We start from the raw sequence: 19,416 nt of genomic DNA on the forward strand, positions 1-19,416 counted from the left end.
TGAATCCTTAAATTAGACCACAGTCCTTGAGTTAGAAACCACAGAAGTGGTTTCAGTAGGTGCTGTGAAGCTGTAGCTTCTTGTAAACTCCCTCAGAAACTTGCTCTGAACCCATGAAGGAAAATGCATCCTCCCTCTCTCTCTTTCATTTAGATTCCCAAATACAGATTTTTTTGAAACTTCAGGATTCCAAATTTGAGAGTTTTGACCTAAATTCCTCGCAACAAAATAACTTTTGCATGTGCCGATTCTGTGACAATCAATTTAAATTCTGCAGAAAAATATTTTTAAGGAAAAAAAAAAAAAGAAGAGATATTAGCACTGTGTTAAAAGGATGCCACCTACTGGGCATCTCATCAACCTCCGATAAAAGACTTGGAGAGGTAAGTAGGTCTGAGAAAACTGAAAAACCCTGCTTTACAGGAAAGCTCCCTAAAACTGAAAAAAAAAAAAAAAAAAAAATTTAATAGCTCTCTGTGCTCCTTAAGCTCAGGGCTTCCCAAAAGCCTGTGGTTTTCTTCCTTTTTTTTTTTTTTGCAAGCTTTCTCATGCATCCTTTTTTCTCTTGTAGTAATAGCAGCAGCAATAGCTGTGTTTCATGATCATTTCCTCTTTGTATTTTCCTCTTAACTCTTCCCCTTCTAGTGCCTATGTTCCTGCTGAGAAGGTTGTGTCTTAACACCATTTTTTTCCATTCTCTTCCCTTACACTAACAGGCACTGTCCAGGATTCCCACTGAAAACAATTAAGAGATGCAATATATGCGCACACATACAGAGTTACATACAAGCAAACATAATGGAATTAATATCACACTTTAGGGGAAAATCAGACTGTGCTTTAGGCTCTCCTTGGTATGCAGTCAAAAAGAAAAGTTAAAAATGAGGTTTCAGCTTTGAATTTGTGTTTCCTGGTTTTGTGAGACTATCTCAGCCCTCTGTTCCTTAATTGTGCTGCCACTACATTCTGTTTCTATTATTGGTTTTGCTTTTTATTTAAAACTTTGCTTTTTAGTAGGAAACTGTCAGGAATACATGGAACTACTTTTGTTAGTAGTGTAGTAGACATACCTGATGTCCCTTGCAGCCGTGGAGTGCAAAATACCAGAAAAAACATGCAGAATTCGTATGAGTTTATAAAGTCTCCAAGATTAAACATAAACCTTCAGGAAAGTATGTAGTTCACGTGCAGTTTGTTAGTCAGAGGATTAACAAAACAGAGGGCCACATTCTGCTTTACCATTGGGACCAATTATACTATTCCAGCCGAGTTAAAAGACTTTGAAACAAACATGGATTACATTTATATCTACCATCTCTAGACTCCTGTTCACTAACAGATTAATGCAAAGGGACCTTAATTCTATGCATTAGGTCCTATTCTCATTTTCACTATCGTCACTCTTGACTACATTGACAGTACAAAGGGGACTTCATATGAATCAACTGATTTCAAGTAAGAATTAAGGCTTTAATCTAAGTCTGATGTACAGTGGGTCACAGGGTTGGTTTATGTAGTTTTAAAACCAGTTTCACTATGACTACTAAGGGTATCCTCTTTTTTGGAATTGGAAGAAGTACTTGGTGCAGTGACTGATGTGGTAACAGCACAGATATGCTTTTTATCCATCAGTATACAGTTTCTTCCTCTCACCCACACCAGGATGAGCCTACTCACATTGTTATAACTGCCCACTCCGTGGGAACTCTGTTAATTTTTACCATGCCAGTTCTATTACCACAGCACAATAGTTTGTGCTCATCTAGCACCTGGGGGTCAGCAAGTCAAGCCCACTCTTTAAATCCATGTTCGCAGAGCTTTCACACCTCTAATTCTCAGAAGAAACAATTATTTTACAAAAAAATCTCAGAGCATGCCTGCCCAGTGGAGGGACAAGCAGTCACAATTGTGCCAGGCTTGAGAATGGGCCAATGTGCGTGTGTCTGAGAGCGGCACTGAGGCAGCCAGCAGAGAGCGAGGATGCAGCCTTTTGTGTTCAGTGCTACATCAGCCTGGCGACACCGTTTCTGGCCCCGCTGGCACCAGAGCCAGCCGGCATGGCTCGGAGCAGCGTCGCTGCAACCCACGCACCCCTCTCCCACATGTCTGCCTGGCCAGAAAAAGCTGAAAGGATTGCTGGCATCTAGCTTCCCTGGATCACAGCTTCTAAGGCCACCACACACAGCGTCAGTGCTGGGAGCACCTGAGATCAGCCCAGTTCCCTCATTAGACACTGAGGAGATTAATTTTGTGTCATGCATTTTTATTGTATTTTACCATTCTACTTCCAAGCATAAAAGGACAGATGCTCTGATTTCAGTCTGCATAACCACTGATTTAAATGTATGAATTCAGGCTAGTGATTTAAGTTGTTATGACTTGCTTATGGAAATGCCCATTATATACTGTTTCCCTATTCCGTGAAAAAGAGAGTTCTGCCAATGGGTGGCACACCTTATGGGAAGAAAAATGCAAAAGAGAGGAGGGGTTTATTATTAAGACAACCAGATTGGCTGCCTACAGCCATTACAGCAGGATGGCAAAATAAGATCTGCAAGCAGATGGGATCAGGACCTGGTTTCAGAGTGACAGGAATTTGAATCATGCACATAGACCATGCTTTAAGACTTTATATCCTAGCTACAGAAAACCCTAATTCTACCTACCTACATGTGGCAGATAGGTATTCTCTTTTCATCTCCTGGAAAAAGTCGCATGGCACAAGTTAGCTTGTACAGTACTTTGAGAAGTACGACATTTCTCCTCTCTGTGTGTCAGTGTTTCTTACTTGTTATGTTTGCCTAAAGAGCTAAATTCACTTAGGAGGAGGATACAATGGAAAATAGTTTGGGAAATTATAAGAATAATCTAAATCACCAGCTTTTAAGAAACCAAAGCCATCCTCTCAGCCTTTCCACCCTTGTGCTTTGACCATACCCAGGGATTCCAGATAATAACCTGATGAGTTAAGAAGGTGGAACTGCTCAGGAATGATAGCGTACAAGCTAAACAAGAAGGAGAAAAAGGAAAGACAGTTTTCCACTACATTCATTTAAGAGAGAGATGTTTGAATACCTGAAGTGGTTTCCCCCCTCTCCAAAAGGCTATCCATCTCTTTTTTTACTATTAACTGGGAGTTTTGTCATACATAATCACACTGCTCTGGGATTCATCAGAATTTGAGGAAGTCAGTGTACCAAACAGGATTTCACCAGTATGATATTCCTCTCTAAGTTATGCACACATTACAACAGGTATGAAAACCTATGAGTAATGCCAGATATGTCTTAAGTATGATAAACAAGTATCTTTGCTATTTTACAGTACCCCATATTCTAACTACTTTGAATATCAGATCGCACCTTGTATTAGTTCCTGTCTCAGAAAAATTCGCTACTGTCACACTTCCTTCTTGCTGACAGGATGGCAGTGCTTCCAGTTACGGGAGCAAACGCATGCCCTGGCACTATTTCATTTCTCTTGCAGTGTGCAATTGGCTCTTAAAAAAAAAAAACAACCAACCTTAAAAGGAAGCAGATGATGAAGAACAGAGGTGTACCTCTTGTGTCAGGCTAATACTAATGATACACAGAGAAAATGAGAGTTCTTCACGGACTAGCGTTAAAAAAGAAAGCTAACAGACTCACCGTCATACTGCCACCTTCTTTAAGACTGATGAGCTTTAACTATTCAGCGGCATTAAGACCACTTTAATATTAGCTCTCAATAGTATCCTAAGTACACCAGCTTTAGCTTTCTGAAATTTTTATTTGCAGTCAAAGGCTCTAAATTTCTGCATTGTTTTCACTTTCCACCTTTGATTTTACTAGTGGATGAAGTTTTTAGCAAAAACTCTGTTCAATTATGTTAAAAGACCTTTTAAACAAAAACATAGGGTACATGCCTGTGTGTGTAAATCAGTGGCGCCGTTATCTTATATAAAGTCTCTTGGAATTACATTAATGAAACTAAATTCATGTAATAAAGTCAGATGATTAAAGACTCCAGATTATAATGGTAACTCCAAGGGTAAACTTTATTTAGCCTTCTTGGGGAGAGGTACTACAATTATTAATTACTTGTCCTCAAACTTCATTTTCCATTTCAATCCTTCTTCACTGGGTTTCTAAGGATGAACAGTGACCACTGAATGAGAAGTGATTCAATACTATATTTTATCACTAGTATTTAGTGGATTGCATTTATCGTACATACATGAAACCTTGCCTGGTAGACAGATTTATTCATTTCTTTGCATGGCTTTTTCCTTGGTGCTCATTACTGCAGTATAAATGCTTCACTGACAACTAACTCACTTTCAAACTACTGCTGTTTGGTGAGCGATAGTATTATCGTGATTCCACAGCTGAGGACCCAATATGCTTCCTCTTCACAGCTTGGCATTTTTTTCCTTAAACAAAGACAGACATCTAAAACTCACTACCTGCTCTCAGTAGCTCAGCATATCATACACACAGAAGATGAAGAAGCAAGATCTAAGACATGGAAGGAAAAATGTTTATAAGACAGCTGATAGTGTATTGTTGTGTTTTCATAAATGTTGCCATGTACATCACTAGTGTAATGTCCCCAGCTCATGCAGCGCATCCTGTAGAGGTATTTCCCCATGGAATGTTTCATTTCATTTCAAGCTAAACTGTGTCCATATTTTCTAAAATTTCTTTGGCCATTCTTGGACCATACAATGGAATCTCTTCCTCCTTCAAGTTCTTAAAGAGATGACATAATTTCTTCCATTTAGCAGGTAAGTTGCTGCCCCTACTCTTGAGTTTCAGTTCCTTTGAGGTGATTAGTTCTTTCCGACCCTTTTCCTTTTGCCCATTTTTGGATATGCTTGGATGCCTCCTTTCAACACCACAGTAATTCCCTGAGTCATAGAAAAAATTAGGCTGGAATGGACCTCTGGAGTTAACCTAGCAACTTCAAAGTTAGAACTGGTTATTCAGGGTCATATCCAGGCTAGTTTTGAATTTCTCCAAGGATGGAAATTCCACAGCCTCTCTGGGCAATTTGTTCTAGTGCTCAGCTGTTCTCATTCATCCGCTTCCTAATGATTTGGATCTGACTGTGATTTAGAAATGTCTCCAGTATCATGTGATTAACACTATTGGTTTTTAGGGGCATTCACTCCGGTAGGGGGGTAAGATGTTCTGCCATTTCAAGCCCTCTCTTCTTCAATATATCTTGTGGAGATGATACGTCAGCAGGCATGTTTGAAATGCTGCCTTCTGGATAAAGTATTGGAAGGCATTAATTAGCTGCCCTCCTTGTCTATCTGACTTTCCAATACCAAATTGTGCATCTAGCATAATTAATATGCTTGTTAGAGAGGGCTTTGGAAGTGATGTCATTTAACATGAGTGGGTTGTTTTGTTCCTGTATCATTGCTTGATTGTTCCTGTGTTGATTTTTTCCTGATTCATTGCCTTACAGATCTTTAATATCTATGCATACATGGAATACCCTATCATTTTTCTTCTCTACTGCCATCATCAAGTGTACCCTTTCCCATGGCTTCTTCACTTTCCTAATTAATATCTTTAGTGCCAAGGGGCTCGAAATGGAAATAATAGTTATCACAGTGCAGTATGCACTTCTGGTACTGCCTTATAGCTAGATTTCGCAGCAAGCAGTTGACATCCTCCATCTTCAAACACACATAGAAACTTAGTATTACTACATTCTTTTCTAGTTTTCACTGCTTTTAATGTTTTTATCAAATTTAATGAATACCTAAACTTTACATCCAAAATTAATCCTGCAGGAGTGCCTATTATAGGTATCTGGACGCTTACTTGTATCCTTGGACTTTTACCTACATAGAATAAATGTTCTTGTATCCTACTAGCCTTGTTATGCTTTGTGCCACAGGTTCAACTTTTTCTGTAGTCAGTCCCAAAAAACTGTACTCCAATATCAATGATAATTTTTATGGCTATTTCTTCTTAATTTATTTCAAAAGTTGCGTATCTCACCACTATAAATCTCCTTTTTTAAACAGCAACATTGCTGCTGGCTGCTTTCCCCAGAGACATTCTTCAGCTGCACACATCGAAGGCTTTGATCTCCTCAGTTTGCTTTGCGGTATTTAACATACATCTTCTCAAACACCTGCTTTTCATTTTTCATCGCATGATACTTCCACACTCACTGGCAATTTGCTGGGTTTGTGCCTCTGCAGTATGCTTCTCTTCTGACATGAACTGTGGTTGATGCTTCTCTCTGTGACTGTGTATACGAGTGACTGCTGACCTCCCACATTTTATCTACATGCCATCACCATTACTGAGGCGTCCTCTCATCTGCTCTGTATCCCTTATGTTCTAGCCATTCTAGCAATATTTTAGGATGTTCAAGTGTCTTCCACTAATATACATACTTTTCTTTCTTTTTTACCTCATCCTATTAGACGTTTCCAGCACACCATTCTCTTCTTCAAAAATGGTCTTTTTATAATCAGTTACAGCTGGCTGATTCGCTTACACCAAAGGACTTGGTATGTCCTCAACTTTGCTAAGACTTCTTCTCTGAACGAAGAACTTCTTTCTCTGAAACAGTATGCTTCAAATCACTCCAACTGTCCATCTGCATTTCTTCCGTTAGCTTCAGAAGTTTTCCCTTATGGACAGCTATAAATGTTTTCATCTGTCTGTACAAAAGACTATGAGAAACAGAATCCTTCTCCTCCTTTGCCTGATTCCGTCAACTAAACCTGTGCATTAAATGAAGCTTTCTGGAAGTTCAGGAGGTGTACACTTCTTGCCTTTCTCTGTATGAGGTACCTAAAATTTTCTCAGGAACTGAGTCTGTGAACTTGGACTAGATTATTACCAGACAGTGGGACCTAGCTACAGTCAGCAAGTCCTGCCCACACACTGAATGACGTGAACTAAGCAGAGTTGCTTAAATTATCAAAGTTTTCAGATTGCTTCTGTGTCTACATCCTGCTCTCTGAAGCTCACCATAATAAACCCATGAAGAACAAATACCATTGTCTTAAGATCAGCACACCAGTGTTTTAACTATGCATGGTGAAAATGGCTCATGAAAGAGACCAGAACCTTTAAAGTCCACTGCAAAAGTCTATATCAGCAAAGCTGAACTGGTCACAGCAGTGGCAGACTGACATCCTGTGCACTTAAGTCCTGAAGGAAAATAAAGCATCACCAGAAATCTTCACAGATACCTGCTGACACCAGATGACTAGTGAGACTCAGAAAGGTCATGCAAGATTGGTGCGTTGTCAAAGGTATTGCCTCTCTCACCTTGAGCTCCTCCACTATGAACTTTCTTCTGTTCCACTCCCGTCTCCTCATAGACATTACCTCCTGCTTCTCACTCATCTCCACTCTCCTTTCTTTCAGTACCATTCACAATTCACAGTCAGACCTAGCTCCTTCCAAACTTTCTGCCACTGCAGTACCAGTCTCCTTCCCTGGCCTTCAGTTTTTCCCCTTCTTAACTATCTCACTTTCCTGGCTTCATGACTCCCTTATATTTAGTGGGGAAGAGAGGGGAGGAAATTCTGTCTCTTCCAACACATCGTCCTCCTATTGCCCTGGTGTCCTGCCAACTCCCATCCCTACTAGCACCTAAATGCTTCTTCCTGGGAATGTCAGTGGTTTACAGATATCAGTTTGTCCCTCGGCATCTAACTTGTCAAACAAGCTTGTCTCACATTCTTCCTGTCCCAAACTCCACTGGCCCTCAGTACTAACTTCTAACCCCACATTCAGTATTGCTCTTCCATGTCTGAAACCATTCCTGTTTTCCCATGCTCCACACTATTTATACCTCTCTTCTCTCCTCTTTTGTGCTCTAGTCTTGTTCTGTCTGCCCTCAGTTGCACAGTATAAACTGGCTTACGCTACCTCAAAACTGTGATTGCAGACTAAAGCTCTAGGAAGATCAGGGCTGTACAAGTGTGGGTGTCTTCTTATACAAATGCTAAAAGGTTCAATCCTGACTCAGAAATCATCTACTGCCAAGTCCATTTTCCACCACATGGTAGCAGAAGAACTTCTCAGAGACAAAAATCAACCAGAACTTGTGGACATATGCAAAACAATATATCCTGCACTAGAGATTTTCAAAGACAATGAAAATTATCTGGCTAAAATTTTCCAAATAAATTCAACAGATTGAAGATTGAGACAGTTGACTTTTCTTAAGTATGCACTGTGAATAGGGCTGTATTCTCTCCCAGTATCTCCTCTAGGCTGTTCCATCTTTGTCCATCCAAACCATGCCCATTGCAGAGTACAAGGCGCTTACTACATTATGGTGCATTTGTTTGAACTAAAATGATATTTTACTGTAAATAAAATACATTTATACATAATTGAAATTCAGCTCACCGGCAAAAGTATTTTTATAATGATAGAAAAAAAACTAGATTTCATAAAAAATTTCCTGCAATTCATTAGTGTTTCCTTTTTCATTATAAAAATGGAACATTTTCAACAGTAAAATTAGTTTGAAATACATTTTACGAAATTCTACACTGAAGTAATTAGCCCAACTAAGTACCTTTAAATGTTATACCCACGCGATTTCTCCACATGAAATTACATATGAGTTGAAAACTACCATTCATCACTTCAAGAAATCTCTTACCAAATATATTCTTTGATGTGGTATGTGGCATTTGATGACCTGCATTATAGTAAATAAGATTCTGACCACATTTTGCAAGCAGAGAAATTATAGGCTTTGATACTAATAAAACATTGTCCCAATATTTTGTGAGTGTATGAAAATACCTTCAGTTAATACTTGAGGTTCCACAGGATCTTTTCTGTGTATAGTGCATATGTACCTCCTTCTGGCTTAACTGTACTAATTTCTCATGTTCTATAGGCCATTAAGCCACATTTCTTTTCCTCTTGTTAAAGGGGAGGCTGCTACATTTTTCACCATGGACTAGTGTAAATACAAAGCTTCCTGTCGTTTCTATCACTGCGCAGACAACTCAACTACAGCAATGACAAAATGCTGGAGTGGGCTTGGCTTTTTAGTTTGCATGTAGATCTCAGACTTGAATTATTTTGGATAGTAGGTGAATGAGAAGAAGTGACATGGTTATATGATGATACCTACAGGTTTTTCCAGCAATGACCTACGATTACATTAGGTATTTCATGGGATGAACACATTTTCTTCAAAACACTGCAGATCTGATTGCCAATAAGCCAGCCAAATTTTAAACGTGTATAAATCCAAACATACACATTTTCTTTTCAGTCCTGAAATTACTCCAGTCTTTAGGAAGCACATACTATCAAATACCATGATACAAGAAAAACGAGAAATACAACAGAAAACAGTGGAGTAGAAAATACTGGGTCTGTTTTATCTGTGAGAACATATGGTAACAATTATTATTATTTATTACTTGATCCTGCTTCAACCCAAAATGTACTTGGCAACATTTGAACAAAGAGGAAAATATTTTATTATCATGCAAACAGCTCAAGGGCTTAAATGAGTCAAGCCCTTGAGCAGCCTATAGTAGGGGAACTGGCCCTCAGAAAATTAAAGAAAGTCTCCTCGCACCCAATTTGTTCCCCATCACTAAGTCTTTCTCAAGACCACGGCTTAAAGGATTTGCTAAACTCCAAGCACTACAACTCTGCACGGTCAGGAGCACATGATTAGCTGTCTATGGGTTACTCTTTCAGTTTCTAAAGGGATGTTCTTAAACAGCCTGAAGCAAAGCCAAGGACTTACTGGAGATGCTCTAAATTGGCCAGACTAAACTACCCTTTGAATCAGCCTCACACTAATCCTGTTTGCCATTTTCCTTTGTTAGAAATAGAGTTCCTGGAGAAGTTGCAATATAAAACATTAAAATTCAATAATCTACTCGAACACCTGTATAAGGAACTAAACCAGTATCAGTGATCTGTCTTATCAATACATTACATATGCAAAATTAAATATTGGAGCTTAAATGAAATTTCCCCTGCTACAATATGTAAATAGAAGACAGTGCTATTAATTAGGCATTTTGTAACATAACTTTCCAGAAGGTCATCTCTACTACTAAATGCACAGATGCACATATCATTCAAAGTATCTTTTTCCTCTGAGTTCTCCTTTCTCTGCAAAACACTTCCTTCTCTATATTTTTTGTTACCTGATGTAATTTCTGCACCCCATATTTTCAGTCTCCATAGTGTTTCCACCCCAGCAGCAACAGCACAGCTGAGGATAACAGCAGCAGACCCACCCTTTCACCTTCTGAATTGTTTGGAGAGTGGGCATTTGGAGACAAAAGAAAATGAGGATCTTGTTAGGAGCTGGACTGACTGGTGAGAACAGGAAAAGTTCTTGACAGGAGAGATTCAACTTTTAGTCGCATGAGGAAACTCAGTGATACTTAGATACCTTTCTCTACCAAAGTCAAGAAAAAATTAAGAAGTCTCTCTAACTAATCAAAGTAGTGGACGCGTAAGCATCCTCTCTCTCCTGTCCTTCAATACTTAAGGCTAGAGGAGATAGCACACAGCATGTTTAAGAGCATGAAATGCTCATACGCACAAGGTGTTCCAGGCTGCTAGTATAATTTGGAAAGGGACTACTATGACAATCTAAAGATCATCAAGTATCTTTTGTTGTTCATTGTACTCCAATGGTCAAGAGATGACAGTCTGTAACATATAAAAAGCTGTAACTTTATGGGAGGGCATTCATTCCTCTTCTGTGAGGAATCATAGTCATCCATCCAAAGATGTTCACCATCTGCTTGTTAGCTGACATACAGCAAATTACATCATCATGTTTCAACGATGAAAAGAGAGCGCAATGTAAGAGAAGGACCTAGTGATGAAGCAGCTGCACAGCTACAGGTAACTAAGACTATAGAATACAGGCCACAGACTAAGGCTACAGGTAACTGAGACTACAGGTAACTAAGACCACATGAATGGAGACAAACATCAAGAAAGCCAGCTGGAGCAAATCATATGTTCTACAAGAATGTAGCTTGTGCAGCAGAAAGTGAGACACAAACAGGTTCCTTACCGAAGGCAGTGTGGAGCATCACCAGTTTGGTACTGCATCGTAACAGGGATAAATTTAAAAGGGAAAAATCACTTGTGGGCGTCACGTTACTTCTTCACAGATCACTTAAATCAAGACAGCTTGATTTGCTACAGATAACTGCTCTGGCTCACACAACCTGCAGGGAAGATGCAGATACAAACAATATCAAGGAAATACAACTGCAGAGCTACCTGTGATTCTTCTAAGCAGTTAACGCTCGTTATTGATATCAGCTGGAGGAAAATCAAAACTAACAGAAATGGAGTCAACCATCTGCATACACCACAGCTGTAATGCTACAGTTATATGAGCTTTCTCGTGTCAAAGCTTGCCTCGGTGCTGCCTGAGAGAAACAGAAGTGGCTAATTCACTTCACAAATTTATTCAGTCTTTGATTACCTTTCTCGCCATTCCATCAAGCTCTAAACTATGCCATGGATTACAGCAATTTTTTGTTATACGAACCCTGAAAACTAAGTAAATATTTCACCATAAAAAAACCACACACAGAGAATATTCAGTTGACCTTTGAAGGGACCCTATGCCAAATGTGGAGTCTCATTACAGTCACTAACAAAAAAGTAAAATAGAAGTTTAGTTCTTTTTCTTTTACAAGTATATCTCAGCACAATCTTAACCATGGAGGCTTGACATCTTTGTAACAGCAATACTGCATTTTCAGAAGCATTTCACATTATTTAAAAGAGATTTTTTTTAACTGTCAGCTTAATTCTGAGGAGATAACTGCGAAGACAAGACAAAATTAATCACTCAAGCAACCTCGAAATATGTCTGTGAAGCCACTTGGCTTTGCCTGCAGAAGTGTCCAATTTCTAGGACAAAACAACAGAACAAAAATATGCTTTTCTAATTGTGGAGAGGTAGTTCAGCACTTTGTAGCACATCCAGGAAGAGAAAGGCATTTCAAACGCTTTTGAATAATAGCAATTTTCTATCCTGTGCTTTACCCCAAGCTAATGAGGACATCACAAACTAAAGTTAACGCGTCAAGGCCACCAACAAGCATGGATCGCATTGTTCTACTCCTTTAAAGTACGTATCACTAAAGCTGCTATAAATAACATATAGTGAAACCACAGATTAAAAAATACTGCAAAATTTATCAAACTTATTATTCATCTAACTCTTGGTAATGGTTAATAATATTCATCAAAAGCCACAGACAGAGTGATATAGTTCATACATACAATGCTGGATATGACCAAACATGAAATTACTTGCTAAACAGTGCCACATGAAACTGCAACGTGACACGTGAAACTGAAATGCATGCTTATTTTCAAAAATACTACTGAAAGTGTGGTGTAAATAGCTAATTCTGCCAAATTTTCATAAGTATACCTGGAGTAAATGATTAAAAAGCCAAGCTCCAGAAGCTTATTTTAAAATAGATGCCATTCCATGTCACCTTTACTGAACCACACTGGATTACTGTGAAAAAAACATGTGTACTGCAATCCTGTCAAGGTGCAGTAGATAAGATGCACTTGCATGAATGGCATTTTTCAGTTTGTTTTGTGTATGGTATGTACCGGTAAGAACACCAGTACTGCACTATCAGTCCATCTCCTCCTGGACCCAGGAAAGCTCCTCCCTGCAGGTTCCCTGGGTGTGTGCTGCAGGCGTTCAGCTGATCCTTGCAGTAACCCATCTCTCACGACTACAGCACTTCAGTGTGCAACTTGCTAAAAGCAGTAGTAGTTTGCCTGTCCACCATACAATCCTAATTCAGAAGGCATTTTGGGAACCATGAAAAATCCATGGCACCATCTACTCTTATTCCCAGTACTATTTCCTATTAACTATGTTCAATGGCTCTATTTTCTCCTGTGGCTGAATAACAAAATTTCTTATTCTTTTTTAGTTTAATGGTAAATCTTTGCATACGTCCATACAAGCCTGCACAGGCAGTCGAATGGAGCTCTCTACCAGAGGGTAGCTACCAGCCCCAGGTCGTCCCCACCCTGGAGGCCCATATCCTTAACCAAGGGTCACCTCAAAAGCATGGAGCCAACTGGCTCACTGGTGAGACAAAACCATGTCCTCGGTTTGTTCAGCAGATCACCTCCAGTGAGACTGGAGGTAAGACCAGTAAGACTCCTCCAACATCTGTGGATACCATCTTGATTAAAAAGGTGTCCAGCTGAAACATGCCCATAAATGCAACCTTTAGCATGAGCCATGGATTTTCCAGTTGTAACTCTTGGGTGAATACCAAGCCCAGCATTGTTAGCAGTGCTGCTTATCAACTGAGATGTGGCCAATATCTCTGCCATTGTCGTCTTGTATTGGCTAGTTCTCCATATGAGCAATTCAGTGTGTCTCTCTATTTCATAGACAAAACCAGTTCAAATTTTATCCGATAGGAAGGACAGTTTTGAAAACAGTCTTGCATACACATTCTCCTTCCTTTCAACCTGCCAAATCCCACCATCACAAGCTATGCATGGAAGCATAACTGTAGCAAAAATAACAAAAAACTTCAGCACAAAATATCTAGGATGTATGTGTTATTCACCTCCAAGCAAGATCATTTTTTTAAAATTAGCGGTGCAAGTTAGCCGTGTGATCTTCCACAGTTGCTTCGCCTGCTTCAAAAGAATGAGAATTACTTTTTAGGAACTTTACATCTAGGCTTTCTCTGCATCAGAACCACTCGTTACAACATCTGTATTGCAGCAAGTCCTCATACAAAACACCACCTCTGTAACGCACCATGCGGAGGTCCTTGGGCTCATCCTGAAGCAGTCATTTCAGGTACCCGAAGCAGCTCTGTCCCATAGGCATGGCAGCCACCCAGAGACCAGCGCTTTGCTTCTCAGGAGTGAGCCACAGGGCACGTCTTGCTGCTGGCACTTGCATTGCACTCATGTACCAGAGGCTTCCAGCAGCCAGACCCACTCCTTCCCAAGTAGGGAAGTGACTCAAAGCAATGTCAAATGGAAAGTGGGTGTAAGACCAAAAACCAGCACAGAACAAACAACATGTAATTATGTGCTGTTCTTTGGCATGCTAATAAACATTGAGGTTAGTACCAAAGTAAACAAGATCAGATGGAAATAACACACAACTTTACGACACTGGTCATTCATTTCTGGGTACCTTTATCAAAGAATCAATTAACATTCAACATTGTTAAAAAGCGCTCAGTGTGCCCTTGCTAAGTATGGAGTACTCATGTTTCAGACCTAGATCATCTGTTGGCTTCCTACATGGCCTTCAGCAAGATGTCTCAGTCTCTCTTGAGTATTTACATTGCAAATTTTTCAAGAGAGTGAATCTTATTCCGTGCTTGTAGTTCTAGCCAGGGACCTGACTGGATGCCACTCTTAACACAAACAGCGGTTGAAAGTGCTCAGCACATAACAGGATCACCCCAAAAGGCGCAGATATGATCTGTGCTAGCATTAATATGAGTTTCAATATTGACTTCAATAGCAACAGTTAGGACCCAAACATCAATTATCAGAAATAAACCAAAACTGAATTTACCAGCTTACTAATATGTAGAACCAATGGGCATTTGCAGAACTGAATTTCATGATACTTGCTAGCACAACTTTCAGGCAAATGTAGCTCAATTATTTAGTTGCTCATTTTCCCAAAAATTGTATTTACATGCATAATTTTTAAAATAAATATGGAAGAGACTTTTTTCTATATAATGATTTTCAGGAACTCTGTCACAATATGCTCTTTCTTGTTTCATCGTCACTTACACAAAACTTGTGGAAATTATTGGCAGTTATGTTCGTCACGCCAACGTTATTATATAACAGGACTTGCAAGTGCCCATTTAGCTTCTTACAGGTCCATTGATGCAGATTTAAAATTAACATATAATATTAACCGGCTAGCTGTTAAGTGTTGTTCCATTCTACTTTGATCTGGAAGAGAGCTGGATGAAAAACAATTCAGCAAACACTGTAGAATGTTGTTTTCATCTTTAATTAAAATTTTCAACTCTTTCAGATGGTTTTCAAAACCGTTCTGCTGTAGGCATGAAGGAAAAGAAGTTCACTAAACTGGATTCCGTCCATTTATTAAGCTAATCCTTGTTAATATATTATTCAGTAATATTTCAACAAGGTTATTAGAAAAGATGCTTCTGTTTCTTCATCTCCCACTGAAGCTTATGAGCTGCAGAAAACTAAACTGTAACTTAGGTCAATTCTTTGCTGGCGTTTTTATAGTAAGTCAAATATTTAAGCAGTTTATTTGTGAACTTTTTTGCCATAAGCAACACAATCTGATAATATTCCCCCCCCCCATACTGTGTGGATACCTCTGTTAAAATATGATATATATGCAAACTGCAGTCTAACTTGTTTATGATCCATTCTGATGAAACTGCCCATAAAAAATGGAGTATAAGACAAATCTGAACTGCCTACTTCTCTTGAAAGCATATACAGTTTATTATATAGAGAGGGTTTTTTTTAAATATTAAAACCTGTGTGGCTCTTACCCATGATTCTAAAGCAGTGCTAACAACTGAGTTGTTAGAAGTGCCATCACCAGCCAAATTTAAACATTGCCACTTGAATTTCTAACCAAAGTTGGCTGGCACTCACTATAAATTATAATGAAGATCTACGGTGAAGCCCTCTCTTTGGAGGGGTTAACTGGGATTTTGCCACTGATCTTAACAGGGCCAACATATTATGGTCCCAACAGGGCTTTATAAAGTTTGCGTACTTTACTACATGCCCATAGGTACTGAAACACGTCTTAGTTAATTCAGAATAATTTCATGTCAGCCAGCATATGACAGCACCAGACAGGTAACTTAGAAAAGGTTACCTACTAGTAAAGGTTATCAGATGTCTGAAGAAATTAAAAGGAAACATTAGCTCTCCTGTATTTAATTTACCTACTCAACAATTATGCTTAGCATTCTGAGTGGGGAATTAAATTTACTCTTCATCTCGACATCGCCTGCAGTTTGAGCTGCTGGTAGCAGAGAAATGTTACCCTGGTCAGCCCTGATACATTCAGCCCCAGAGCAGTGTAAGGACCCTTCCACCGACCAGACATAAGGGTTCCCCGGCTGAGTAACACCCTACGAACACTGGAGGGGAAAAGACGCGGAAGCAAGAGCTTTATTTGATTCAGTACCTACAGAAAGACAAAGGCACTTTAATGCGATGGCCTGATTAATTCATTTTAAACTCCCTCTAGCCAGGTTACTTAACTCTATCGTAACAGAGAAAGCGCACAGTCCTGGGAAGAATATCACATGCTGTATTACCCTTAAGAAGTTGAAGTGGTAGCCACTGTATGTAAAAGCACGGCAGGAAGGCATCTGTTAGATATTGACGATATTGACTTCAAGAGGTCTTGGGATACAGTCTTTCTGTTTACTCTTTTTATGAATGATTTTTTTTCGTTCATCATTTCGGTTACAATTGACATTCTGTAGCTAAAATAAAACAGAAGTTTTTCCTCTTTTCTTTACAAATTGTCAACTACGTTAACCTTGTCAAAAAGCCCGCAAGAATGAAATCAATATAGCAATTCAAAGACAAAATTGGCAGGCATTTATATTGTCCTTGGACACATCCAGTAAATAGTCTCATACATCAATCTACCATCATCAATGGCAATATTCTGAAATCTACTAATGTTGTTTTTACATCTGCGGCGTCAAATGACAAAGAAAGTACAAATATCGGTCCAGCAGATGAAAAATAACACAGAAATACTATCTGACATGAATGAGAAGCACGGACTAGTGACTCAGGTGTTATTTAAATGCCCTGTACTTCCAGGATGGAGAACGGCGACCCTTTATAACCCACATCGTGCCGGCACCGACCTGCTCCGCCAGCTCAAAACCCGTAGTGCAAACTCCGGGACTCGCCGATCCCGCCGATCCCCCGCACCGGGCGGGCGGCTGCCGCCCAGCCCCGCCGAGCGAGTGCCCCCGGCGCCCCCGACCCGCTCCCTCGCGCCCCTTCCCGCGGGGTGGCACTCACAGGGGTCAGCGCTCCTACAACCCCCTCCCCTCTTTTGTCACCCCTTATTTTTGTCTGCAAGGCCAGGCAGGACCTGCCTCCCCCCCACCCCAAGTCGCCCCCTCCCCGGGGGCGGCGGGTGGAAAGGCAGGCGGCGAAGTTGCCGGGACTTACGGTGGCAGCGCTCCCGGCGCTGGCGCGGCACCTCCTCCCGGCCTCCCGTCACCTCGGGCCACCACGGCGGCGGTTCGGCGCAGCCCGGACGACCCTTCACTTCTCGGAGGGGCGCATGGCCGCCGTCCGCTCCCTGACAACCCCCCCACGGTGGGTCGCCGCGTCCCGGAGGGGACCGGGCGGGCCGAGCAGTTCAGCCGGCGCACGGACAGGCGCTGCCCAGGGCGAGCCCCTCTGCCGGGGCCGTGCCTCGGCAAGCATCTGCCTCCTCTCTCCCACTCCCCGCTTCCCCCCCGCCCCGGGCGCCGGCGGGGCTTCGCGCCGACGTCGGTGCGGGGCGGACAGAGAGAGCCGGGCGGCGGCGGCGGCGCCTCCCCCGCTCCCGCCTCCCCGCCGCTCCCGGCCGCCTGCTGCCGGCGGGGCGATCGCGCAGGAGCCGGCGCTGCGCTGGCGGGCGGGGCGGGGGCGGCCAGGCCAGGCCAGGCGAGGGGGGGCAGCTCCCGTCGTACCGCCTGAGGGGCAAGGGGCTGCCCGGCGCGGCGGGGAGGCCGGCACCCGCCCCGTGGGCCAACGGGCTCGTCCCCCCGACCTCGGCCCCGCGGAGGAGGCCGGGGGCGGCAGCGCGGCTGCCCGCGGCCGGGAGCCCGTTCTGCCGGCTGCCCTTCCCGTGCGGGGCCGGGGGTCCCCGGACCGCCCTGCCCGCCATGAGAGTGCGTACCCTCAGGGCGCCCCGCTACCCTCAGCGCTAGCTCCTCGCTGGAGCGCGGGCCCTGCGCGCCCAGCGGCCCGGCCGGAGCCCCCGCCACCCTCCTCCTCTCGGAGAAGTTCCTCTGACCCGAGCCGGCGTTTTCGTCCCGTTTCGGTCACCTTTGGGAAGAGGAAAGCCGGGGGAACGGAGGGCGCCGAAGGCCAGACCCCACCGCTCGGGCACCTGGTCGCGGGGGCGGCAGCGGAGCCCGGGTCGCCGGGGGATGCAGCCCCGCGGCCGCCCTTCTGCCCCGTGGCCATCAGCTTGCCCGAACCACTCACCTACCGTCCACCGAGCCGCGGAGGACCAACAACGGGCGGCCGCAGGATTTACCGGACAGCAAAGTCCTCTAAATTCCCGTTTCTGCTCCAGAAGCCATGTAAGCGTTTTCAAGGAAAGGAGAGGGCGAGGAAAAGCCCGTTGCCGTCGCCCCCGGTCTCCTCAGGAGAGCAGCCCCCTGCTACCAGGGCGTCCGGCGGCGACTGAGCCTCATCCCCACGTTGCAGGAGAGCGTCAAGTGGTTGTGCACGGGGTGTTGGCAGGGGAGGACCTCTCCGCTGTGACTGCTCCAGGCTGCCCAACGTTTAAATATCCAGAGAGCCCCAGTACGGCGGGGAGAGCGAGCGAACCCACGGTGATTCACCTCCGCGCTCCTGCCCACCGCGGCGGTGCGGGCAGCAGGTAGCAGGGTGTCTTCCCAGCAGATGGAGTCAGGAGGCAAACAAACTTGCTAAAAAAGGTACCACCAGCCGGCTAAGAATAGCTTTCTTCTTTCCTCCCTTTGCGCGAAGGACATTTCTGCCATCAAAGAAAAGGAACTTTGATACCGGTTTTTAAATCGTCTGGCTTACTTCTGAATGGAAAGTTAGCTCCTATTGAAGTGGTTCTCATGGTTGTTTTTTTCCTCCACCTATTGCATTCTCTTTCCAGACTACAGTCGGTTTTTACAGCTTGCCCTTCTCATAGAAACCTGCATGCAAACCCAGCCGACTGCCTTTCTGCCTGCTTCCACATCGCTCCGGCCGTGCTGGGGAGGGAAGGAGAAAGAGGAGCAAGGGAGCTGAGCGCTGAGAAGGAGGCGCTGGGCTGGGCAAGCACCAATTTCCAAGAAAAAAGAACCTCTTGCCACTTTTTGCAGCATATGTTTAAAAGGGTGTCTCTAGGTAGTACCACCAAAGAAATTTGTCTTCCTTAGGATATATTAGGGGGGTGGGGGCGGTGTGGAACGTATAATAAAAGATAAAACACTCAAGAAATACTGATGCACGTCATCATCCCTTCAAGGCTTAAACTTTCACTGTAGGTTTCACCCTTTACTCTGGCGGAGACAGCAAGGAGAATCAGTGGGAGCTGCTGTTATGAGCTCTTACAATGCCACAATTACTTCGCCGTTCACAGCTTTCTCTGGCAGGAACAGCAAAGTTGGGGGAGGTTTTCATTAGCTGCACT

General features: G+C 42.7%; 1 protein-coding gene across 3 annotated transcripts in view; it reads right to left on the reverse strand.

Annotated features, from left to right (window-relative positions):
* Nucleotides 1-18,353, reverse strand: part of CALCR (calcitonin receptor) — a 172,275-nt gene extending 153,922 nt beyond the window's left edge. Inside the window, exons 1-2 of one of the 3 annotated variants that reach the window (XM_074574682.1) lie at nt 17,220-17,602; nt 11,047-11,203 (exon numbers count right to left, since the gene is read on the reverse strand). In XM_074574682.1, the coding sequence (XP_074430783.1) occupies nt 11,047-11,084 (38 nt within the window). In that variant the 5' untranslated portion in view covers nt 11,085-11,203; nt 17,220-17,602. Of the gene's footprint in view, nt 1-11,046; nt 11,204-17,219; nt 17,633-18,248 lie in introns of those variants that run through there. The other 2 variants (XM_074574685.1, XM_074574684.1) reach the window with 2 other exon arrangements.
* Between the last annotated feature and the right edge of the window lie 1,063 nt (nt 18,354-19,416).

The sequence above is a fragment of the Larus michahellis genome, chromosome 2 (assembly GCF_964199755.1).
Source record: "Larus michahellis chromosome 2, bLarMic1.1, whole genome shotgun sequence".
Classification (NCBI taxonomy): Eukaryota; Metazoa; Chordata; class Aves; order Charadriiformes; family Laridae; genus Larus; species Larus michahellis.